The sequence below is a fragment of the Notolepis coatsorum genome (assembly GCF_963971535.1).
Source record: "Notolepis coatsorum genome assembly, chromosome: 16".
Classification (NCBI taxonomy): domain Eukaryota; kingdom Metazoa; phylum Chordata; class Actinopteri; order Aulopiformes; family Paralepididae; genus Notolepis; species Notolepis coatsorum.
In genome coordinates, this window is record NC_140180.1 from 92,201,956 (window position 1) to 92,228,119 (window position 26,164).

General features: G+C 43.4%; 1 protein-coding gene across 1 annotated transcript in view; it reads left to right on the forward strand.

Moving 5' to 3' along the window:
- slc36a1 (solute carrier family 36 member 1) overlaps positions 1 to 26,164 on the forward strand; it is a 181,519-nt gene that overhangs the window by 58,005 nt on the left and 97,350 nt on the right. Inside the window, 4 exon segments of the mRNA XM_084331234.1 lie at positions 154 to 252; positions 9,519 to 9,685; positions 25,411 to 25,498; positions 25,500 to 25,581. Coding sequence (XP_084187360.1) covers positions 154 to 252; positions 9,519 to 9,685; positions 25,411 to 25,498; positions 25,500 to 25,581 — 436 coding nt within the window.

Consider the following 26,164-nt stretch of genomic DNA (forward strand, 5'->3'; position numbering starts at 1 on the left):
TGCTCCAGAAAGGATCCGCAAAGAGCTTTGTGAATCTAACCCTGACGAATCAGATCGACTTCCTCAAAATGTGGACTGTCCCTTTACGTATACATACAGCACTCATGTTTGTTTGTGCCCCCCCCCCCCCCCCTCTCCTCATTTGTTTTCCAGAATATCAAATACCCCATCAACCTGCCGAAAGTTGGGAGACTCAAGGACTACCCGCTCTTCTTCGGAACGGCCATCTTCGCCTTCGAGGGGATTGGAGTGGTGAGTTGCACACGGACGCGCTTTAACTGCCTAGCTGCGTTATATTCAGACGGCATCGGATGTGAAGTAGAAACGCCAAGTGTGACTTAAACCTGCAGGTGTAAAGGCCATTATTGAAGATGCACATTGATGATGCCCTCTTTCCATCAATCACTATCAATAACTACGACTAATGTTAGTTCCAAGGCAGCTCGCTAGAGAGAAACTACAATTCACAAGTAATCTGAGCAATCAAAACAGCCACACACACACACAGACGCACACACACGCACACTACCAGGTTGGACCTGGGATAAAATACTGGGACGGGCACAAGAACAGTCACCTGGTGTTATAATTATTCTGTCAGCCTCTTGGTAAACGAGGGTCATTATATTAGTCCACCTGTCCGGTGCAAAGACATTATATTAAATATATTAAACTCACTCTCCGACTTAGTTGGCTACGTCTTTAATTGTTTTCCCATTGATCCTCTGATCCTTATTTTATAGGTTAATACACTACTGGGATATTTTCTGACTAAATGTGGCCTATTGTGCAGCCTGCCTTCATCTAAATATAGGCCTATAGTAATAATAATGATAAAAAAAATAGAATTATAAAAAAGAATCATCCAAACCTCAAATTGAGATTCAAAGGACTACCGAACACGTTCCTAACCGTTGAGACGGTTCGGGGGCTGTCCCTGGCTCCTGGTATTATTCCCATCTCAAAGCGACGTCCCCGGCCCGCCCTGCCACATATGAATAAATGCCCCCATTATAACTCCCCAGCTGTGCAGAGCCCCTCAGTGGGAGACTCCAGAGCGGCGTCCCTCCCGCTACGTCTGAAATGAGGCGGCTATTAGGAAAACATTGCCTCAGGACCGCAGCGGTAGATCAGACGGAGGAGCGGCCTTCTTCTTCTCCCTCTTTGGCGTCATCTCTAGACGGCACAACAAGCGGTCATCCTGACCCCCCCCCCAACCAAACGCCTTCAATTCAATTTCAATTTCATCAGCCGGGCCGACGGGAGCACCGGCGACGGAACCGGAGAAACCCGGCGGCTCTCGCTGCATAACTGTGGCGGCGATGTGCAAGACGGGAGTACGGGAGCGGGAGAGACTGGAGTACGGGAACGGGAGAGACAGGAGCGGGAGAGACTGGAGTACGGGAACGGGAGAGACGGGAGCGGGAGAGACTGGAGTACGGGAACGGGAGAGACGGGAGCGGGAGAGACTGGAGTACGGGAACGGGAGAGACGGGAGCGGGAGAGACTGGAGTACGGGAACGGGAGAGACGGGAGCGGGAGAGACTGGAGTACGGGAACGGGAGAGACGGGAGCGGGAGAGACTGGAGTACGGGAGCGGGAGAGACTGGAGTACGGGAACGGGAGAGACGGGAGCGGGAGAGACTGGAGTACGGGAACGGGAGAGACGGGAGCGGGAGAGACTGGAGTACGGGAACGGGAGAGACGGGAGCGGGAGAGACAGGAGTGCGTGACACAGGAGTGCGTGAGACAGGAGTGCGTGAGACAGGAGTGCGTGACACAGGAGTGCATGAGACAGGAGTGTGCGAGACAGGAGTGCGTGAGACAGGAGTGCGTGAGACAGGAGTGCGTGAGACAGGAGTGTGCGAGACAGGAGTGTGTGAGACGGGAGCGCGTGAGACAGGAGTGCGTGAGACAGGAGTGCGTGAGACAGGAGTGCGTGAGACAGGAGTGTGCGAGACAGGAGTGTGTGAGACGGGAGCGCGTGAGACAGGAGTGCGTGAGACATGAGTGTGCGAGACGGGAGCGCGTGAGACAGGAGTGCGTGAGACAGGAGTGCGTGAGACAGGAGCGTGCGAGACGGGAGTGTGCGAGACAGGAGTGCGTGAGACGGGAGTGTGCGAGACAGGAGTGTGCGAGACAGGAGTGCGTGAGACAGGAGTGCGTGAGACAGGAGTGCGTGAGACGGGAGTGTGCGAGACAGGAGTGTGCGAGACAGGAGTGCGTGAGACAGGAGTGCGTGAGACAGGAGTGCGTGAGACAGGAGTGTGCGAGACGGGAGCGCGTGAGACAGGAGTGCGTGAGACAGGAGTGCGTGAGACAGGAGTGCGTGAGACAGGAGTGCGCGAGACAGGAGTGCGTGAGACAGGAGTGCGTGAGACAGGAGTGCGCGAGACAGGAGTGCGTGAGACGGGAGCGCGTGAGACAGGAGTGCGTGAGACAGGAGTGCGTGAGACAGGAGTGCGTGAGACAGGAGTGTGCGAGACGGGAGCGCGCGAGATGGAAGTGCGTGAGACAGGAGTGTGCGAGACGGGAGCGCGGGAGATGGAAGTGCGTGAGACAGGAGTGCGCGAGACGTGAGCTGGAGAGGCGGGAGCGTGAGACCGAAGCCGGCGGTGGTTATTTCGTGTGACATAAATACATTAATAAATCTTGTAATAAATCGGATAATAACATGATTCAGTAAGAAGAGTCTGGGTTGGTAGGAATTTGAAATTAAGCTTTTATCTTCACAACACGACAGATTAAAAGAGAGACGGTGGCAGCGACTCCAGTAGGGATGGTGCTCATTAATGGGGTATAGTGAACCCAGTGAATAGCTGTGGGAGAGGAAACACCCCCTACTGTGGCTCAGGGTTGGCTATACCTCAGACAGCGACAGTTGTGATTGGCAGATCAAGTGAAGAGGGCGGGGTTTGACATAGGTCCATTGGAGCGTTGGCACTGGTGGGGGTGGAGTACAAAACGGGATTGGTTCCCGAGAAGGCATTGAGTCTAGCTGTGTCACTGCTTAGGATGAGCCAATTGTGTAATTGGACGGTATGCGGTGTCAAAGACCAACGTGTTGAAATATTCTCCAGAGTTTAAACTGATTGGATAATGAGTTGTGACACAAAGACCAATGAGCTGAAATGCTCTTCACCAAGTTTAAACTGATTGGCTAATGAGTTGTGGCACAAAGACCAATGAGCTGAAATGCTCTCCACCAAGTTTAAACTGATTGGATAATGAGTTATGACACAAAGACCAATGAGCTGAATTATTATCCACCGAGTTTATACTGAATGGATAATGAGTTGTCATGCAATGTATTTCATTTGTTCCTTCATTCGAGGGTTAAGAGTTAAGAAATAGAATAGAATAGAATAGCAGTACTTTATTGATCCAGAGGGAAATTCAGCACCACAGATCGCTCACAATCAACATTTAGTTAGTCAAAAATAAGAATAGGAATGAGAATAAGAATAAAATAAAAAGAATCCCTATGAAATAAAAGAGCTTTCAGGACACAATAACTCGACCCCTGCCATCTTTTTATTTTCAACGGCTTGCGCCACGCAGCCATGGCTTTACCCGCGCGGAGTCAAAACAGCGTGCCGCTCGGCGAGCTTGCCGTTTAGCCTAGCTGATGTGACGCCGGGTGTCCAAGAGAAAGGAGAGGCGGCCGGTGACGCGTGGAAGACGAGCCGATAGTGTGGCAGACGGTACCGGGAGGGAGCGCGCCAGACTGGACAAACACTGTTCCAACCCAGCGGACATGCCGGGCGCAATGAAACAATGCAATGAAGATGGAAGGTCCATGATCCATGATCCAATCGCAAATAATAAAAGGCCTAGCGGTACACGATACATACATACAAGTTGTATTTTGCGGCTGTAATATTTGTAGACACTGGAGTAAAACAGACCTACATTTTTATTTTATTTCTTTTTTTATTTATGTATTTATTTTTAAAACACCTATATTTAGAAATGGCATCTTTTCCACATCACACATACACATCAAACTCTTTCAGAATAAATGTGAATATAATCAAATTGTATGGTCAAAAAGATTCTGGATTTGGCCTTTAACTGTTGTTATCTATCTATAAACTTGTTTGCCTATTTTGCTCTCTCCCTAGGCGACTTACCCAAACATAATAGGTTCGACCTCATTCCACCCACTCCACCCTCGCCCTATCCACTCGACCTCCGTTTGCACGTTCACATGCAGGGTTTGCCGTGCTCAAGGGCACAGTAGGGAATGATTAGTGGACGATCGAAGCATCCAACAGCGAGTGTGCCTTCACCCCTTAACCTCTTAAGCCCTGATCGGCCCAGTTCACATCACAAATGGATCAATACAGTCCGTATTAAGTGATGTTGTGTTTCTTTTTCAAATGTAGCCAAGAGTAAAGACCCTAACCCTAACAGCTGTCAAAGTGTATATTTTCAGCACTACGTTTGTTTAGCAATGGTTTTAAGTGTTATTAGCTAAATATGAGCTTGTAAAAAATATCTGCACATTGCATCGGAATTTTTTATTCACCGTCAAAGATGGAAATAATTATTTATATTTTCCTTTGGCTTATTACATTTTACTTGAGCATAGTAACAGACACAATATGACATAGATGTCCCTAGATACCAGGAACATGCAAAGTGAACAATCTTCCATTTATTGGGTATGTACTTTTAGGCAGATTTAACAGAACAGGTTAAACAGATAGCAAACAGATGGAATAAACAAATCCTACTATGTTAGTTCCCTGACTTAATAAGTAACTTAATAGTAAAATTAGGGATGCACCGAAATTCTTGGCCGAAAACCGATACCGAAAATAGGAAGCAGTTGGCCGAAAACCGAATGCCGAAAGGCCGAAAATGATTAATAGAAATATATATATATAATATATTTATTTTTGTTCAGCTACCTGATTATGACAAAAGACATGATTATGCCAAAACTTAACTTAAATAATATTAATAATCACTATTATGGGTCCATAAAACATTTATTCAGCACTTTTGAATGCATACATTAATTCCAGACTGACTGCAGAAAGATTGTACAATTTAAACATTTTCTCTTTGCATACAACAAAATGTGCATTAAAGAAAGTCAAGTGCATTTTCTTTTCTCTATAGGATAACTACAACAAAGTGCATTCAGAACAAAGCCAAGGTGCTTTAAAACTGCATAAAGATCTGCACACACGAGAGGGAGAATAGCTTATAGCAGACTTAATGATGTTACTGTAGTGGCTACAGTAAGCATTTTATATAAAAGTACTTGTATGACAACTAATAAAGAAACTTGAACTACTGTCATAATTCACGGCGTTCTAGCCTACATGGAAGGACTGTTGTATTTACTACATCTCCCGTGACTCTTAGCGGGGGATGACGTAGCTTAAGAGAGACTGGTGAAAGGAATGGAAGCGTTGTTAGCTAGCTTAACGCTAACGTTAGTTAAAAAGGTTTTTAACCGCGACGGGCATATACTGTAGTAATGGCGAGGATATAAAGCATGTTAAAGACGCATTTATTGGACCCCAAGTCCCAAGAGGAGTTATCACAGGCTGCAGAACGCAGGACTGAAGAGCTCACGTTGCGCATGTAATGACTGAAGCCGCGTTTTGATTACATCATCACAACAACACGTTAGGTACGTTACGAACGTAACCCTGTTCTTTGACATTTGTGATATTTTTTCGGTGCTAAAACTAGGGATGTCCCAATCCGATCACGTGATCGGGATCGGGGCCGATCACGTGATTTTCCGAATATCGGGAAAAAAAAGAAGAAAAAAAATCGGGATTTTTTTTCCTTCTTTTTTTTTTGCTTTTTTTTTTTATTCAACAAACATGACCATGTTCACGTCTTAAACTCATACTGAGGCCTTAGTTTTGGTTTTTAATTGCATATCATCATTTATTTATTGTCACACAGAGCAGAAGAATTTTGCCAAAACAAACCAATAGTATCCAGCTGCAGAACGGCAGACCAGCCACACTCTCAGACCCAAACGCATTTCCTTTGATTTAATTATACATCAAATGATTTATGTCAAGGATTGCAATGCCTCGCTTGAATTAAGTTAACTTTTCACCTGGATAACGTCAACATTCAGGGTGAATGTAATGTGAGAAATTGGGATACAATTTTTTTTTTTTTATAAATATATATATATATATAATTTTTTTATCCGATCGGGAAAGATCGGTATCGGTAGATACTCAAAATCACATGATCGGGATCGGATCGGGAGCAAAAATTTGATCGGGACATCCCTAGCTAAAACCCTTTCGGCCGAAAGCCGAAAGTGCCCTTTTTAACCATTTTCGGCCGATAATTTTCGGTGGCCGAATATTCGGTGCATCCCTAAGTAAAATTATTCTTTGTCATGATGTGCATATAGGTAACATGGCAGACATTCGTAAAGCTGCTGAGACGTCATTTAGGTTTTTTTCTAGTCCACAATGCAACACGCACATAGCTCTCTTTTGTGGTCACAGGCAGCCTGCTGTAATGCGGATGCCTTCTAGCCACTACCCTTCTGTCTTTGGCAACACCATACCACTGCCCTAGCGTATTGGATCAAAACCATACCACTGCCCTAGCGCATTGTATCAACACCATACCACTGCCCTAGCGCATTGTATCAACACCATACCACTGCCCTAGCGCATTGGATCAAAACCATACCACTGTCCTAGCGTATTGTATCAAAACCATACCACTGCCCTAGCGCATTGGATCAAAACCATACCACTGTCCTTCTGTATTGTATCAAAACCATACCACTGTCCTAGCGCATTGGATCAAAACCATACCACTGCCCTAGCGCATTGGATCAAAACCATACCACTGTCCTAGCGCATTGGATCAAAACCATACCACTGCCCTTCTGTATTATATCAAAACCATACCACTGCCCTTCTGTATTGGATCAAAACCATACCACTGTCCTAGTGTATTATATCAAAACCATACCACTGTCCTAGTGTATTATATCAAAACCATACCACTGTCCTAGCGCATTGGATCAAAACCATACCACTGCCCTAGCGCATTGGATCAAAACCATACCACTGTCCTAGTGTATTATATCAAAACCATACCACTGCCCTACTGTATTATATCAAAACCATACCACTGCCCTAGCGCATTGGATCAAAACCATACCACTGTCCTAGTGTATTATATCAAAACCATACCACTGTCCTAGCGCATTGGATCAAAACCATACCACTGCCCTAGTGTATTATATCAACACCATACCACTGTCCTAGTGTATTATATCAACACCATACCACTGTCCTAGTGTATTATATCAAAACCATACCACTGTCCTAGCGTATTATATCAAAACCATACCACTGTCCTAGCGTATTGGATCAAAACCATACCACTGCCCTAGTGTATTATATCAACACCATACCACTGCCCTAGCGTATTGGATCAAAACCATACCACTGCCCTAGCGCATTGGATCAAAACCATACCACTGTCCTAGTGTATTATATCAAAACCATACCACTGCCCTAGTGTATTATATCAAAACCATACCACTGTCCTAGTGTATTATATCAACACCATACCACTGTCCTAGTGTATTATATCAACACCATACCACTGTCCTAGTGTATTATATCAAAACCATACCACTGCCCTAGCGTATTGTATCAAAACCATACCACTGTCCTAGCGCATTGGATCAAAACCATACCAGTGCCCTACTGTATTATATCAAAACCACACCACTGCCTTACTGTATTGCATTGATTGAGCATTGACTACTCTTTTTTTTTTTTTATATTTTTTTTATTATTGCAAAACAAAAAATTATTAAAAGTCAGTACTCAACACACAATGCATAATGAAACTTTCAGTAAAGGTGGTTATAATATATGCAAGTACAGAAACAGGATAAAACAAAAATAGTCTATAATAACATTTTAGCCGTATACAGTGTATATCCAGCGAAATTACAATTATATAAATGTTAGTATATAATATACCCCTAATACCTATTTTCTAAAACCCTACACACATATGCTCCAGCTCAAACCCCCCCCTCCCAGACCCCCTCTTGGATAGTACCTCCATTATCCCTCACTCCTAACCAGACACTACCATTATAAGCTAGCTTTTATTCTCTCCACCACTTCTAACCACATTGACATTTTGGATTCATTGAGCCCCAGAATTCTTGCTGTAGATATTTCTTGATATATCACATCAAGATATGTAAGAAACCACACTTTTCGGCACATTTTTTCCGGTTGAAACCAACGTGATGCGATCAGTTTTTTAGCTACTGTGATACCCGATAAAACCAATCTTTTTAGTTGTGGATTCACTGCAAACTCAAAAACATCATTCAATAGTAATACCGCGGGGTGTACAGGTATATTCCAAAATACGAGTGTTGATAATTGTTGGGACACATCTTTCCAGAATGCCTTAACTGGTGGGCAGTCCCAATACATGTGCATAAATGTTCCTTCGTCCCCATTGCATTGACTACTCATATTCATGTACTAAATCGAGGGAAACATACTAATCGTGTTATACTAATCAACTAACACTGTATATATAATAATTTAAAGTTTTGGTGATGTTTTGATCTATATCTATCTATCTTTATCTATACCTACCCACCTACCCACCTATCTATCTACCTACTTACCTAACGGAACGTAAACCAAATGCGTCCACATTTTTATAGGATTCTATCACATTTTCATAACAATAGCACCCTGCGCTGTTTTCATTGAGGTTTCTTACAAATTAACGATGCTCTTCTATGTTGTCCTTTATATGCCGATTATCATTAGAATCTTAAATTGTACCATATGTCCCCCTTTAGACAACATATGTAACGCTACCAGCGCACTTCTGTTAAGATAATTAGTTTACCATTCGCGGTCGCTATACCGAGGTCGCAGTAATAGTTTACCGCTGTTCAGATCACGTCGAAGAATATAGACACATCCCAGTGACCTGCGACCTGTTCTAACGCTCTTGGGAAATGCAGTGTTGTAGTTTTCAACATTTTCACCTTTTAATTTTAAACCAATGCTGCCATCTACTGACAACAGAAAGTGTTGTCTAATCGTCACCTTGAGAGCCACTTCCGTATACAGCGTCACCCCAAACCCATTCTAGAGATTCTCAGTTTTTACTGGGAGTGGGGCGCGGCTGTATTTGGTCCCAGACAATAAGAGTGGCTGCAATTGGTCACCGTGACGTTACCTAACTATCTATCTATCTATCTATCTATCTATCTATCTATCTATCTATCTATCTATCTATCTATCTATCTATCTATCTATCTATCTATCTATCTATCTATCTATCAACCTACATACCTACCTACCTACCTACCTACCTACCTACCTACCTACCTACCTACCTACCTACCTACCTACCTACCTACCTACCTACCTACCTACCTACCTACCTACCTACCTACCTACCTACCTACCTACCTACCTACCTACCTAACTATCTCCCTCTCTGCTCGTCAGGTCCTACCGCTGGAGAATAAGATGCAGCAGCCTCAGAGGTTCAGCGTGGTGTTGTACTCTGGTATGGGCATCGTCACCATCCTGTACATCAGCTTGGGGACCATCGGCTACATCTGCTTTGGAGAGCATATAGGAGCCAGCATCACTCTCAACCTGCCCAACTGCTGGTGAGCTGACACTGTATTGAGATCAATGACAGGAGATATATAGGTTAAAGGCAATACTAGTATGATTTCTACATCAATAGTATTGTCAATTCATTGTCCATACCTGGGCAGGATTACCACGGGAACATGACGAATCAGAAACATGGCGAGAATGAAAGATAATTTGACAAAACTGCGACGAGTCCGTTCAGAACCTCTGTTCTGTATTAATATCGTGTGCCACCGGGTCGGATCCACTTGAGTTCTGCTGAACGGCATTAAGGCACAAAGGAAACCTTTCCAAACCAAATTAGCTTCCATCAACAAAAATAACTCCACATTCACGGTCTGAAGGGAGTATTGACCCTCTCTTAACCCTTTCACTGCTGCACTACCAAGCGGTTAACCCTTTCACTGCGACAATACACAGAATGTTAACTCTTTCACTGCCACACTACATAAGGTTAACCCTTTACTATCACACTACCGACGGTAACCGGTGGCAGGAACAAACAGCAACGTCTCCTTTGCAACAGCAAGCGACGGGTTTTATGGGAAACGTAGCCTTCACTCTAATTTATGGTTGAACATCAAAGTGTCGCCGGAGGTGTTGCCATCAATTGGTGAACCTCATGTTGGTCCAGCTTTAGGTACTTTGAGTTGTCTCTCCATCTGTTGTTTTGTAATCAGACACATCTTGTAGCGCAGCTCCTTTATCTGCCTCTCTATAATGAGATCCTTGTCTGATGGCCTGAAGTCTTTCAAAGCCTCTCTCTCTCTCTCTCTCTGCTTCCGTCAAGTTATCCTACAATGAGGAGTTCCTTTGTTTACAAGTAGGGATATGAACGTTTTGGCCGATACCTCATATTAAGATTTCTGTTATGGCCAATAACTGATATTACCGATGTCAATATGATCTATATAAATAACGATTTATATGGAATACAATTTCTATGATAATCCAATTTTGTACATACCGAAACAATGTTAGCCCACAATCCTGTGCTGCGTCATTGTTACATGCAAGTGACGTCACCCAAACAAAAACACACACACACAATGGCAGCTAGGTAGAGAAATAACCATCAGATGCTCACAGCGGCCCAGGTTTGCTCATTGGACTGATGCAGTCAATAAATAAATCACTATCACCAGCCGATATACATTTGCCGATACATATCTGCCCAGTTTTGCTCATCGGACCGATACCGTTATGGTCACCAATATATATTATACTATAGGGATATAGCTGTATACAAACATACCGTGTCAGCAATACCAACTGAGTCACGTGACTAAGCTGCCCCCTACCTGCGCAAGCTGCTGCGCTAAAAAAGTACGACGGGGCTCTATGGAGAAACCATGACACTCCCCTGACTAAAAGTAGTTTCAAACGAAAACGGCTTGATGTAATTTTGCCAAATCAGCACTGCTGTGAGTGTGAGTCTTTCACCTTTTACACATCTAGCTTTGGCACGGATTGATTGTTTTTAGATCCCTAGCATGGCTAACAAATGCAAATATATTGTAGTCTGCCCCGTTGTTCTGACCAGGATTACGTTCCTTTTGCCCCCTTGATGCGCGCGTGCCACACACTGAGTCTGACGTGGACAGGGAACAGGTCTATAAATCCTTTCGATGTCTTCTGAGAGTCGACACGTCTGCAAGATGTGTCAATGCCAACTGGCTTTAGAGTCAGGACATTATTGTGGACAGCAAGGAAGCTGTGGAGGAAGAGACGTGCCGGTGTGTGCTTTCTACCGGCAGCACCACAATCAATCTGCCCACGTCCATGTATTACACAGTCACAGTCGTTAGGAGCAGGTTTCAGCCGAGACTCGTTAAATAAAAGGTAATCAGCGATTCAATCAAAATGAAATCTAATCTCACCCTGGCCATTATTGTAGAAATTAAGAAAGTTAATGTCTACAATGGACTGCTATTATACAGTGCCTCACATTCACCCATTCACACACCGACGGCGGAGGCAACCAATGCGAGGTGACAACTGTCTCATTGGGTGCAGTTAGGGCTTATGTGTCTTGCTCAAGGGGGCACGCTGTTGGAAGGAACCGTAATCGAACCGGGAACCTGATTACCAGATGACTGCTCTACCTCCTGAGCCACTGTCACCCCTATAATGACCAGAGTAAATAATACTGTATCTGCTGTAGAACAACCCTGAGATGGCCTCAGCAACATGCCACCTGCCCCAAGATGAACATTATGTTAATGTGTCTTCTTGTTATTATAGCCGTTTAGAGTGAAAGGTCCATCACCACGCTCGGCCCGGGAGCCACGCGTCGTCTCGTCAAAACACACCCCACTCTGTGATCGTCGAGGGGGGAGGACACACTGGCTCAGCCGGCCCCGTCTGGAGGCGCTCGAGATGGCAGAGAATAGCGGGAGGATCGATAGTCTTAATCAGCCGCAGCCCCGTCGGAGAGTTCTACCGATACCGGCGAGTTGCTCTTAAAAGACAATAAAATACACGGGGAAATACACTTTGCCCACCGACCCTAATAAGTGTCCACGCGAGTAACTTCCATCTTCCAACTCCCAGCACAGAATGACACGTGGAGGCTCAGCCATAAACATGTCTCCCCACCCTCTGAACTTCTCTCACTCTAGCATTGATCCCACTGGTTATATTGAGTTTTGTGTCACATGGTCAAAATTATATTTCATATTCATGCATAACATCGGGGTGTGATTTGCTGGGGGGGGGTGGATTTCCAGTCTCTACCTCTGATCGTTGGTTTTTAGCACCGGTGTGGATATGATTGATCCTCTTTCTGGTGTCTATAATAGACTATCGTTCATTCTAGCATTGAATTACTAAACACATGAATTTGTCAAAACCGTCAGCAGCCCACACGCCAGCGTCTCCCTGCTTGCTACTGCCTCCTCTCTCCAAGGAGCTACTGCAAGCTGTGTTGTTGCAGATTATCTGCAACCCTACACTTTCAGTTTCACTGGTCTCAGCGCCGCAGCTGCGCTCTATATGCCGTGAAAGGGAAGTTGGGAGGGGGGGGGGGGGGGGGGCTACTGAAGGAGATCGAGCTCCAAATCCTAAAGTTTAAGTGGCAAATATCAAATATTGAAGTCGGCCGAAGAGTGACCCGGTTGCCAGTAGCCCACTGCACTCTCCATGGTGCTGAAACCTTATCTAAAATTTAGCTCATTTTTATTTTGAGGTAACCTTAAGCCGCCTAGTAACAACTATGAAGATATAATTCATATCAATCCTCGTTTCCTGAGCCGCTCAGCCACTGTGTAGTGTGATCTGTGCCTGGTGCCAGTGTATGGCAGCCATTGAGCCTGCGTAGCCCAAGGTCGGGGGCTACCAGTGGTGGTGAAGGAGGCAACCCTACATTGTGGGGAGCACTTTGAGTCTGAGAAAAGCACTATATAAATGTAATGAATTATTATTATTATATAGAGCTGAAACTTGAACAACTAGATTCCCTGTTGACTGTAATAGTTACCTAAGCTAAAACTTGCCTAAGAACAACCAAATTCCCATTTGACTGTAGTAATAATAATAATAATAATAATAATAATAATAATAATAATAATAATAATAATAATAATAATAATAATAAAATAATAATAATAATAATAATAATAATAATAATAATAATAATAATAATAATAATAATAATAATAATAATAATAATAATAGATTGAATTTGTAATGCACTTTTTGTTCGCTGGGATCCCAAAGTGCTACACTACAGGGTTAAAACATAGTTAAAAAATAAAAGTTATTAGTAAAACAAATAAAATAAAATACAGAATAAAAATAAGATAGAAATAGAACATAGTTAATTAAAAACATAGTATAAACAATTTTTTTTAAACAACAGCACAAGAAAATAAAAATAAAAAGCTAACAGTCAAAGGCCTTTTTGAACAGGTAGGTTTTCAGGCCTGCTTTAAAAGAGTCCAGGCTCTGTGGTGCCCTCAGCTGGATGGGGAGGCTGTTCCACAGGCGTGGTGCAGCCGTGCAGAAGGCTCGGTCACCCATGGTGCAGAGCCGGGTATTGGGGACTGATTGAATTGATTGAAAACTTTATTAACAGATTGCAGAATGGGTACAATACAGTACAGCTCAATACACACAATTGTTAAGGGGATGCAGACCAGAGAAAGACTTTCGTCTTGTTTACATCAGGGTCCCCCATTTTCAATTCATCAGGACATATATGACATACATGACATACAGATAGTCAGTACTGCTACATCTATACATTTATGACATACCAGATTTGCAAATACAGTACTGTTTGTGATACAGAAGGAGTCAGGAAAAGGGAGTATATACATTTGACGTAGAAACTGTACATTGGAGGAGGTTGGGTGGGGGGGGGGGGTTGGGTACACTGGGATATTGACAACCATACTGGGTAATCTACATTGGAGGTGGTTGGGGGGGGGGGGGGGGGGCACACTGTATATACAAGCAAAACTGTACATTGAGGGGGGGGGGGGACACTGTACAAACAAACAAAATTGTACATTGGACTATTGACAAAACCATACTAGGTAAATTACTGTACATTGGAGGGGGTTGGGTTAGGATATTTACAGGGGCCAGTGTTGAATTGCAGTCTCCCGTAGGTGTCCCTTGAGAGAGGTTTTGAAAGTGGGTAGTGATCCACATTCCTTTACAGCTTTGGGTAGGGCGTTCCACATTGATGTGGCATAATTGCGAAACGTGTTTAGTCCCTTATTTGAGCCGAATCTGGGTTTAACATGATTTGTGGAGCTCCCTCTGGTGTTGTGATCGTGGTATTCACTGACCTTTGGGAAGTATTTTGACATGTACATGGGTACCTTGGTCGTGTAGTGTATCTTGTAGACCAGGCCCATTGCAAGTTGCTGTACTCTGTCGTCTACTCTAAGCCATCCTAGGTTGTCAAAGTGGGCAGGGGTGAGGTGGGTTTTAGGAGTAAGGTCAAGCAGTAGTCTGACCAGTTTGTTTTGAGATGTTTGTAATTTTGTTTTTAGCGCCTTTGAGGTGCTTTGGTACCATGAGGTGCAAGCATAGTCGTAGTACCCCTGAATGAGTGCTCCTGCCAGAGTCTTCAGGGTATTCTTGTTTACCAGAGAGGAGATCCGGTACAAGAATCGAGTTCGTTGGTTGACTTTTTTTATTACATTGGATGCCATTTTGTCACAGGAGAGATTAGCCTCTAGGATGGAACCCAGGTAGGTAATTTCATCTTTCCTTGTGACAATATTGTCACCCACTGTAACTGAGAAGCCGTCGGTCTTGCTGAGTTTGTTATTTGAACCGAAGAGAATGGACTCTGTTTTGCCCATGTGTAATGATAGTTTGTTATCAGCGAGCCATATGCAGATTCTGCCTAGTTCCGAGCTGAGGGTTTTTTCAACCTGTAACTTGTTCTTGTCAGAGACCAGCAGGGCTGAGTCGTCCGCAAACAGGAACAAGTTGCAGTCACAAGCTGACGACATGTCATTTGCATAAATTAGGAACAGTAGCGGTCCTAGTATGCTTCCTTGTGGAACACCACAGCTCACTGTGAGGGGGGGGGGATAGGGTACCGTTTACCTCCACCATCTGTTCCCTCCCCTCAAGGTAGGATTGCATCCAGCTCACTGATAGACTATCAAAACCAATTGCTTTTAGCATGTCAATCAGAATGGAGTGATTGACCGTGTCAAAGGCCTTTTGTAGGTCCAGCATGACCATGCCGCAGTATTTGCCTGCATCCACCTCTTGTTTGATGTGGTCATTCAAATAGAGAAGGCATGTGTCAGTGGAGTGGGATGTTCTGAAGCCAGATTGGAATTCGTAGATTAGATTTTTTTCCGCTAGGTACTTTTCGACCTGTTCGTAGACAATTTTTTCCATGACTTTCGAGATGGAGGTGAGAATAGAAACAGGGCGGTAGTTGCCTGGGTCTAATTTGCTGCCCTTTTTGTGCAGAGGGGTCACCCTCGCAATTTTGAAGTCCTTGGGGACGTGTCCCTGTTTTATGGAGAGGTTTATTATGTGTGTGATGATTGGGGTGATGGCGGCTGCTGAGTCTCTGAGGAATTTGGAAGGGATGTTGTCGTGGCCAGTGGCCTTGTTAGGTTGGAGGGCGCTCAGTTTATTGAGTACCTCATCTGTTGTTACCATTTCCAGCTTGAAGTCGTCCTTGCGGACCCCTAGGTTTTTGTAGTAAGCTACTATGTGTTCTACCCCATACTGCCCTGAGTGGGAGGGTAGTTTGTTTACCAGTGTTGTGGCTATGTTTGTGAAGAAAATGTTTAAGTAATTGGCTACATCCAGCTTGTCTGTGATGCGCGTGTTGTCCGTTTTTATGTTTATGTTTGAGAATCTGGTTTTAAGTTTTTTACTGCATCCTAGTTGATTATTGAGTAATTTCCAAAGTTCACGTGGTTTGTTTTTGTTTTCCTCAGTTTTGTCATTGATGAAATTCTTTTTTGCAGTTTTTATCATGGAGTTTACGTCGTTTCTTAGTCTGTTTCTTTCTAGTTTGAGTTCAGTCACGTGGGCTTGGAGTTCACTGCTCGTGCTTTTAGTAAGCTTGACCTGAAGGAGCAGGCTACCTGTAGATCTGAGGGTGCGGGTGGAGGATAGTGGAGTGATGAGTTCCTGAAGGTAAAGGGGTGCGTGTCCGTTTATGCAGTTATGGGTGAGTGAGCATCAGGATTTTGTAATTGATCCGGGATGAGACAGGGAGCCAATGTAGTGAGTGGAGGATGGGGGTTATGTGATCGTGTTTACGGACGCTCATCAGGATCCTCGCAGCGCTGTTCTGGATGTATTGCAGCTTTTGGATGCTCTTGCCAGGAATCCTGATGAAGAGTCCGTTACAGTAGTCCAGTCTTGAGGAGATAAAGGCATGGAAAAGCTTCTCTGCATCTGACAGGGTTAGAGTGGGACGGAGTTTTGATATATTTTTTAGGTGATAGAATGAGGTCTTGCAGAGGTGTTTTATGTGGATGTTGAAGGTCAGGTGGGGGTAAAATCGTTTGTGATTTGTGACTGAGGGGGAGAGGGGGATTACCTGGCCGTCAAATAAATAATAATAAAGTTACTTAAGCTGAAACTTGCCTAAGAACAACCAAATTCTGTTTTGACTGTAATAAAGTTACCTAAACTGAAACTTGCCTAAGAACAACCGAATTCCCTTTTGACTGTAATAAAGTTACCTAAGCTGAAACTTGCCTAATAACAACCTGATTACCTTTTGACTAGGGATGTCCGATATTATCGGCCTACCGATTATATCGGCCGATATTGGCATTATCGGCCGATATTGGCATTACAATGTAATATCGGAAATGATTGGTATCCGTTTTCAAAAAGAAATTTATAATTTTTAATTATTATTTGTTTTTTTTACATTTATTTAACCTTTATTTTCCCAGGCAAGCAAGTAAGAACAAATTCTTACTTTATTTATTGTCAAAAGTATGCATAATGTTGTGTTAATTCCAAAACAAGAGATATGTAATGTTAATTACTGAAATTATTAGGTTTTTTTTTGGGGGGGGGGGGGGGGGGGGGGGTATCCGTTGGTATCGGAAATTGAGAGTTGGAGAATATCGGATATTGTTAAAAAATCCAATATCGAACATCCCTACTTTTGCCCATAATAAGGTTACCCAAGCTGAAACGTGCCTAAGAACAACCAGATTCCCCTTTGCCCATAATAAGGTTACCCAAGCTGAAACGTGCCTAAGAACAACCAGATTCCATTTTGACCGTAATAAAGTTACCCAAGCTGAAACTCATGATTAGAGTTGTTGCTGTTTGATGCTGCACGATCAGCCTTCTGAGAACAGCCCCCTTGACTGGAATTATTCAGCTAATTAGTGGAGTAGATCGTCTGTTCAACGAGCTAGAGATCTCAAGGACTATAATTACCAGCCTCTCCTTGATGACAGGAGGACAATATGTGTTTGTTTTTATTTCAAAGGCGGCCTCAGCTGATCGCCCACTCAGCTCGCCACCTTTCTTTGGTTCTGTGGTGCCGGTGATGCAGTATTTTGCTGTCATTTAACACTAGAACAGCCATGGAGAAAGTTTCACTGATTCCCGCCGGAAGGGGTCAGATGACCCCACAGCTTATATGAGAAATATGAGAAAAATAAACAGTGTAAACTATATAATTACCTCTTAATATAAAAATATGAGGTTTACCACAGGTTTGAGTGACAAAAAAAAAATAATAATAAATACAAATATTATAATTCTTTATTATTATTTTTTGGATGGAAGAGCCACACATTGACGGGCAAAGAGCCACATGCGGCTTGCGAGCCATGGGTTGGCCACCCCTGCGCTAGACGCTCGCAAAGTGCTGTGACTTTCCACATATATTCCATATATATGTGGAATAACGTTCTAATTTGACCGAGTGACGAGGATACATTTATTGAAAATGCCTAGGGGTCATTTGACCCCTTGTCGGCTGTGCTAGTGTTAAATTGAAGGCTTGAGGTTCCGGTCAAAGCTCTTTCTTTGGTGAAGTCCTGTAACATGTGTAGGTCATGAAACGTACATGTGAAGTCATGCTGCAGTACAATATATCTCTTGAAGGGATATTTCACCTTAGTAGAACTTGTCAAGTCTCAGCAGTCTTACCTCTATCTCTAAGTTCACTCTATCTAAGTATGTCATGCGATGTCAACACATCTAAATATAATACTTCTCAATTATAAACAATAAAACTGACAATTCTGAGTCAAAGGTACGTGTTTGTCTATGTTATATGTATCAGTTTTATGTAAAAAACGTATGTATAATAATATGCTTTCAGTTAGAAGAAAACATTTACGGTACTTCTAAAAGCAAAAACAAACGTAGACAGACAGCAGACACAACAGTCTTTCCCTTTGTCTGTCCATCTGCTCCTCTCTGCCTGTCCTCCTTTCACATCTGTCTCACTTGTCTGATGTTTAGGCTTTTAGGATTTGCACATAGAGCAAGGTGTTTGTTGTCATTTGTAAAAACAGAAGTTTCAAAGGAAAGAGTCAAGCTTCCATTTTTCCTGTTTCCAGAATCATTGAATCCCTTTGCTGTCTCTGTCACCGGCCTTATAAGGGAACGCTTGCTGTCTCTGTCACCAGGCAGGGCCCTCATTTATCAACAATGCGTAGAAAGTGTTCTATTTCCGTTCCTATGCACAGAATTTAGAATGTGTGTACGCACAGAAAAATCTGGATTTATCAACCGTGCGTACACGGTTCGTACGCTCCTCCGTGTTGATAAATACCATTTGTTCTTACCGTCAATGCTCGTGCATGATTATCCATATTTGGTAATGAAACACCCCCATGGGATGTGAAATAATGGACTAACCCGAGCGAACTCTTGAGAAACCTCACTGAGAGGGAGATTGTTCACGGAGGTCTAAGCAAATCATTTAACACGCTGGCGAACCAAGAAGACACAGCGCGTGTTATGGGAGAAATACGCGACAGGCTGTCGGACTTGTACACAGTGATGTCAGATATCAACGACTCCGTAAGACCATTGCTGCAATTCTGCCTGGACAGCGCAAAATACTAATAAAGACCGTTGACCACTGTTTGGCGTTGGTGTCAAACTGTCAATGTCATTATAACCATGCTGGAATATGATTGCCTTTATTCGTTCCGTTCGATTGGCTACCGGTTATAATATGATTTGTAGAGGCATACAATCCATTTTGTTGTCGGTATTAGGTATAGCCTATATAAATTATATATGCATAGCCTACATTATGCAACAGTAATTTGCACATAACGCAGCATGGCACAGACATGTCACACGGAGCCCCGCGAAGCCTGCATACAGTAAACTAACTTGATCGTTAATATAACTGTTGTCCTTGAAACCTTACGCTTATGAAAACATTTAATAATATTTATAGGCTATAGGCCCTCGTTTGGCCATAATAGCCTATTCTCAAATGGCTAAATCTCCTCGCTGACGGACCCATGTATAGCCTATATCATATTTGTCTCCAGGGAATCGTGGGGCTCTGGGGAAGAAAGGGAACCCCTGCTATATAGCCTATCCTTTATAATGTTATGGGCTATTTTATTTACAGTTTACTCTATCAGCCTACCCAGCATGTAATACGTTCTTTGTTAGAACTCAACTCGTTATTATTTTGCGCATAGACTGCAGAAACACGGGAACGCCCGACTTATATTCAAAAGGCTTTGACATTGCAAAACGAAATAAGTGGAACCTCGAAGCTGCAAGCAGAATACAAGCCATATATCACCCACACGATACATGCTACCTGTATCCAGAGCCAGAGCATGTATGCTTTTCATTCATTTAAGACACATTTATTGCAAGGGTTTTGTAATACACATAAACTCAACAAATAACCTCTGTTCTCGTTGCAATGCGTTTTTTATTCTTTCTTATACAGTAGGAAGGGGGAAGAACACTATATTGTGGGTGTTCATATGACCCGTATTCTGCCCACAGCCCCGAAATTCCACCCACCTCGCCCAACAATGGCAAAGCCCCCCAAATACAGCGTATGTGGAGAAGTGGACTAAGCTGAGCGAAGCGTGTTATGGGAGAAATACGCGACAGGCTGACAGAGACATGTACATGGTGATATCGGATATGATATCTATTAACCATTGCTGCCTGGGCAGCGCAAACACTAATAAAGACCGTGCTGGAATATGACTGCCTTTTCCCGTTTCGTTCGATTAATACCCAGGGATTAAAGTTCTCCTCAAAAAGAGCATATACAAGAACAATGAATCTCACTGCCATGTATGATGTAGCCTACGCCATGTGTAGCCTGCTTATATGTGATCAATACAAACTTGAACTTGAATTCCATCATCATATTTATATGTTGTGTCTGTCCACTGTTTGTTACTTTGTTATGTCCCCCCCCCCCCTATCTATGTAAAGCGACCTTGGGTCTCTTGAAAGGCGCTATATAAAATGAAGCTATTATTGTTATTATTATTATTATTATTATTATTATTATTATTATTATTATTATTATTATTATTATTATTATTATTATTATTATTATTATTATTATTATTATTATTATTATTATCACCACGTCTGTGCGGGAGCTCACAAATAGACTGTCTTAGTCTCAGTGAAGTTTCAACAGAGGTCATCTATTCTAACCAACAAATTGAAGTAGAAAGCATTTCGTTGTGACCAATCTTATTTGGAAACATGACACACAAAATAATAGTATTTTGCTTTTTATTTGAAACAATATTTAATCGCGTTTGGAGGTGGGTGTTCTGCGTCTGCCCCCCGTGCCAAACAAGCAGGCCAACCTCTTGTTTGAGCGTGAGCCCGTTAGTACACTACTGTCGCTATTTTACAATGAACTATAATGAATTACGGTTCATACAGAACACGCGCCAGTGTTGGAAGTAATGCACGGAAGCTTATTTCCGCGTTGCAATAATAATATTCTACCACCGGGCGCCAAATATGCGCACAAAGTCAAGCACACGTTCAAATTGATAAGTCACACACTTTGCTTAGAAATGATCGTACGCACGGGTTACGCACATATCTGTGCGTACGCAACGTTGATAAATGAGGGCCCAGGCTTATAAGGGAAACACTTTTAAGGGCTGCAGAGGTGGAACTGCTTTATGAGGTGTTGCAGCAGATTGATGTTGTTAGTTTTAGTACTTTGTTAGTTAATATCTAAGTTGCTCATTGTGTATATAGCTGTAGTAGCTACAGTGACAACTGTCAGATGTGTCAGTATAGAAATGTAGACATATGATACAAGGGCCATCTAAGCTTTGGTGGAAATTTTCAACAAATAGTCAAAGTGTTATAGTTGAATGTGCTTGTCTCATCTTATCGTAACTTGTTTTGTATTGTATTGTATTGTCTTATCTTATCTTATATGATCGTATCTTGTCGTATCTTGTCTTATCTTATGTTATTTTATCTTGTCTTATCTCATATTGTCTTGTTTTGTATTGTCTTATCTTATCTTGTATTATCTTATTGTGTCTAATCTTGTCTTGTTTTGTCTTTGTTATCTTGTTGTCTTATATTATATTATCTAGTATTGTCTTATCTTGTCTTGTCTGTCATAACAACCAATTGAAAGATGTCAGCACACATTTTCACAACACAGTAAAGGTTTTATTACTTTAACGACCACGTGGTTTAGGCCTGCCACGATAACTACCTTTGTTGGATGATGTAATATCCCAGAAATTAATTGCGACAAATGTGATAAAACGTGCGAGTGGAAATGGAACGGTTCATTAAAACAAAGAGGCGGTCATGTCATCTATTTTAAGATGATATTTTGACATATTGCACTGGTGTTGCGTGTCTTTCTATTAGTTGAGCGTGTGCCAAATGATCCCCAGTCGAGGAACCGGCGCGGATCAGAGCTCGTTCATTATCAAGACTATTGCCCATTCGAGTAGGCAAGTGCCACGGTGAAGCCGTCTACAGCTGATTCTTGTAGAAAGCAACATAAGGGGAGATGAGAGAGACGAGATTGATGAGGGCGAGAGACACGCAGCCACTGAAGGGTGCGGACGATGGAGGCAGAGCAGGCAGTTATGACACACGTGGTGGGTCTCATCATCCCCTCCGGACTCCATTGAGTGATGTCTGACCCCAAACCACTGAGCTTCTCCTGACTGCTTTTCAGCACTTGGGTGAAGATACTCGCTCAATGGAGGAGAATGAAACGGTCGTCCAGTTGACGTACGGTCTCATTCACATTAACGGGCTCCCCTCTTGTCATTCGGCTGTAAACTCAAAATGCAGCTTTGAAACCAAGTCTGTTTATTCTTTCAACCTCTCTGGCTGGAATTATGCAGTCGTTGGGGAAAATAACCTCCCTGGAGTGACACACGTTATCTTCACTTCCCCTGGTTCACGTGTGTGTGTGTGTGTGTGTGTGTGTGTGTGTGTGTGTGTGTGTGTGTGTGTGTGTGTGTGTGTGTGTGTGTGTGTGTGTGTGTGTGTGTGTGTGTGTGTGTGTGTGTGTGTGTGTGTGTGTGTGTGTGTGTGTGTGTGTGTGTGTGTGTGTGTGTGTGTGTGTGTGTGTGTGTGTGTGTGTGTGTGTGTGTGTGTGTGTGTGTGTGTGTGTGTGTGTGTGTGTGTGTGTGTGTGGCAGGGGCAGTGTGGAGCTTCCTGAGCCCCCCTTCTCAAGTTCATGTCCATATATCGTACGATAAGTCAATAACGTAACTTTTGTGACAGGCCTGACCACATGACACAATTTTTTTTTGTACATTTTAAAGTTAAATGCACTTTGAGAGCAAAATAAAGCGGCTAGATCTATGATGAACTTTGTGCTCAAAACACAAAATCGACTAGAGCAGTGCTTCCCAATCCTCTCCTCGAAGCACCCCAGCCGTTCAATGTATTTGTTAAATTCCACCACCAGCTCACCTGATTCTACTTAACTAGCCCTTTATTAGTTGAATCAGGTGGTGGTGGAATTGAACAAATACATGGAACGGCTGGGGTGTCTCGAGGAGAGGTTTTGGAACCACTGGACTAGAGCATACATTTGAGCCATCAAAGAAATGAAGCAAATGAATGAAGCAACCTGTGTTGAACTGGTTTATTTTTTAGAAAATAAAAAATATATACTGGATTACTATTACGACTACTACCACTGCCAATACTACTGATACATCCCTATTGGCAAACTTTATATTAAAAAAAGATATTTCTATTTATTATTATAATTTTTGTATTACATAATTTTTTTTGGTTCATTATAAAACTGTGGCGGGACTAATGTGGCGGGCCGCCACAGTCTAGGTAATTAATGGGAAACACTGGCATCGGTTCATCAACAACATGGTCTGAATCACAGGATATAGACTGTGGCTATAAGCTGCCATTGGCCGACTTCAGTCGGAATTGTCCTCCCCTTCCGCTATCTGCGACCCTATTTAACAAGGGCTCCGTCGCTTAGCGACGCCCAGGATGATTGTGATTGGTTAAAGAAATACATACAAGCCAGAGTATTTTTCGCCTTATAGCGGAATGATAATGGGTTCAGCGAGATCTCTCTCCACAGTGCTAACATGGTGTGGAGAGAAGTATGGCCACACAAGACTAGCAACAACATGGTGGGCAAGCTCAGTTCAACAACAACAAGCTCAGTTCAGCAACAACAAGCTCAGTTCAGCAACAACAAGCTCAGTTCAACAACAAGCTCAGTTCAACAACAAGCTCAGTTCAGCAACAACAAGCTCAGTTCAGCAACAACAACAAGCTCAGTTCAGCAACAACAAGCTCAGTTCAACAACAACAACAAGCTCAGTTCTGCAACAACAAGCTCAGTTCAGCAACAACAACAAGCTCAGTTCAACAACAACAAGCTCAGTTCAGCAACAACAAGCTCAGTTCAACAACAACAACAAGCTCAGTTCAGCAACAACAAGCTCAGTTCAACAACAACAAGCTCAGTTCAGCAACAACAACAAGCTCAGTTCAACAACAACAACAAGCTCAGTTCAGCAACAACAAGCTCAGTTCAGCAACAACAACACGCTCAGTTCAACAACAACAACAAGCTCAGTTCAGCAACAACAAGCTCAGTTCAACAACAACAAGCTCAGTTCAGCAACAACAACAAGCTCAGTTCAGTAACAACAACAAGCTCAGTTCAGTAACAACAACAAGCTCAGTTCAACAGCAACAACAAGCTCAGTTCAACAACAACAAGCTCAGTTCAGCAACAACAACAATCTCAGTTCAGTAACAACAACAAGCTCAGTTCAACAACAACAAGCTCAGTTCAGCAACAACAAGCTCAGTTCAACAACAACAACAAGCTCAGTTCAGCAACAACAACAAGCTCAGTTCAGCAACAACAAGCTCAGTTCAGCAACAACAACAAGCTCAGTTCAGCAACAACAACAAGCTCAGTTCAGCAACAACAAGCTCAGTTCAGCAACAACAACAAGCTCAGTTCAGCAACAACAACAAGCTCAGTTCAGCAACAACAAGCTCAGTTCAGCAACAACAAGCTCAGTTCAGCAACAACAAGCTCAGTTCAACAACAACAACAAGCTCAGTTCAGCAACAACAACAAGCTCAGTTCAGCAACAACAACACGCTCAGTTCAGCAACAACAAGCTCAGTTCAGCAACAATAAGCTCAGTTCAGCAACAACAACAAGCTCAGTTCAGCAACAACAAGCTCAGTTCAACAACAACAACAAGCTCAGTTCAGCAACAACAACAAGCTCAGTTCAGCAACAACAACAAGCTCAGTTCAGCAACAACAACAAGCTCAGTTCAACAACAACAACAACAAGCTCAGTTCAACAACAACAACAAGCTCAGTTCAGCAACAACAACAAGCTCAGTTCAACAACAACAACAAGCTCAGTTCAACAACAACAACAAGCTCAGTTCAACAACAACAACAAGCTCAGTTCAGCAACAACAGGCATAGACAACATCATCACATCTGATATGACGACAAACAAGACGGACATTATTCAGACGGTCACACAGCACCATTCACAAGACAATAGTCACAAGGCTGATAAGTGCCTCTCTCTCTCTCTCTCTCTCTCCTCTCTCTCTCTCTCTCTCTCTCTCTCTCTCTCTCTCTCTCTCTCTCTCTCTCCTCTCTCTCTCTCTCTCTCTCTCTCTCTCTCTCTCTCTCTCTCTCTCTCTCTCTCTCTCTCTCTCTCTCTCTCTCTCTCTCTCTCTCTCTCTCTCTCTCTCTCTCTCTCCCTCCCCCTCTCTCTCTCTACCAGGCAGTACCAGATAGTGAAGCTGCTCTACTGCTTTGGTATCTTCATCACCTTCGCCCTCCAGTTCTACGTGCCGGCGGAGATCCTGATCCCCCCCCCTGGTGTCTCGCTTCGGCGAGCGGTGGAGGACCGCCGTGAACCTGCTGACGCGCATCGCCCTCGTCCTCTTCACCTGTGAGTACAGCTGATCTGAAGGGAATCAAAGTGACTGATTTGAAAGGAAGTGAACCTTTTATTTTTAATTTCTTTTGTATCTCTCTTTCTCCGATTTTTCTCTGTTTTCTCCCCGTCCCAATTTAGTCGTTGTGCCAATTCCCCCCCCCCTCCCCTACCTGGTTGTTGTGCGCATGTTCTCCTACTGGTCGGTACAAGGGAACCCTGAAGTATCCGCACGCTTCCTCCGACACGTGCGGCGACAGCCAGTGGCTCTCTTCTCACCTGGCAGCGAGGACTCTCATTGGTGAAGTGTAACGCGTGGGAGGTCACGCTGCCTTCCTCAAGTCCTGCCTCCGCTGAGCAAGCGCCCAGACCTGACCTGTAGGCGTCGCTGTCCACAACGCCAGTTTCCCACCCACGGCTCCCCTCCCCCTAACCCAGCCAAACGAGTTAGTATAGCGATCAGCCCAAGCCAAGGCAATGCTGACTCTCCGGGAATCGAGACCGCAGTCTCTTGCATTGGTGACGAGCGCAATCTCCGCTACGCCACCTGACCGCTAGGAAGTGAACCTTTGAATGCGAATGTTATTGTTTTGTTTTT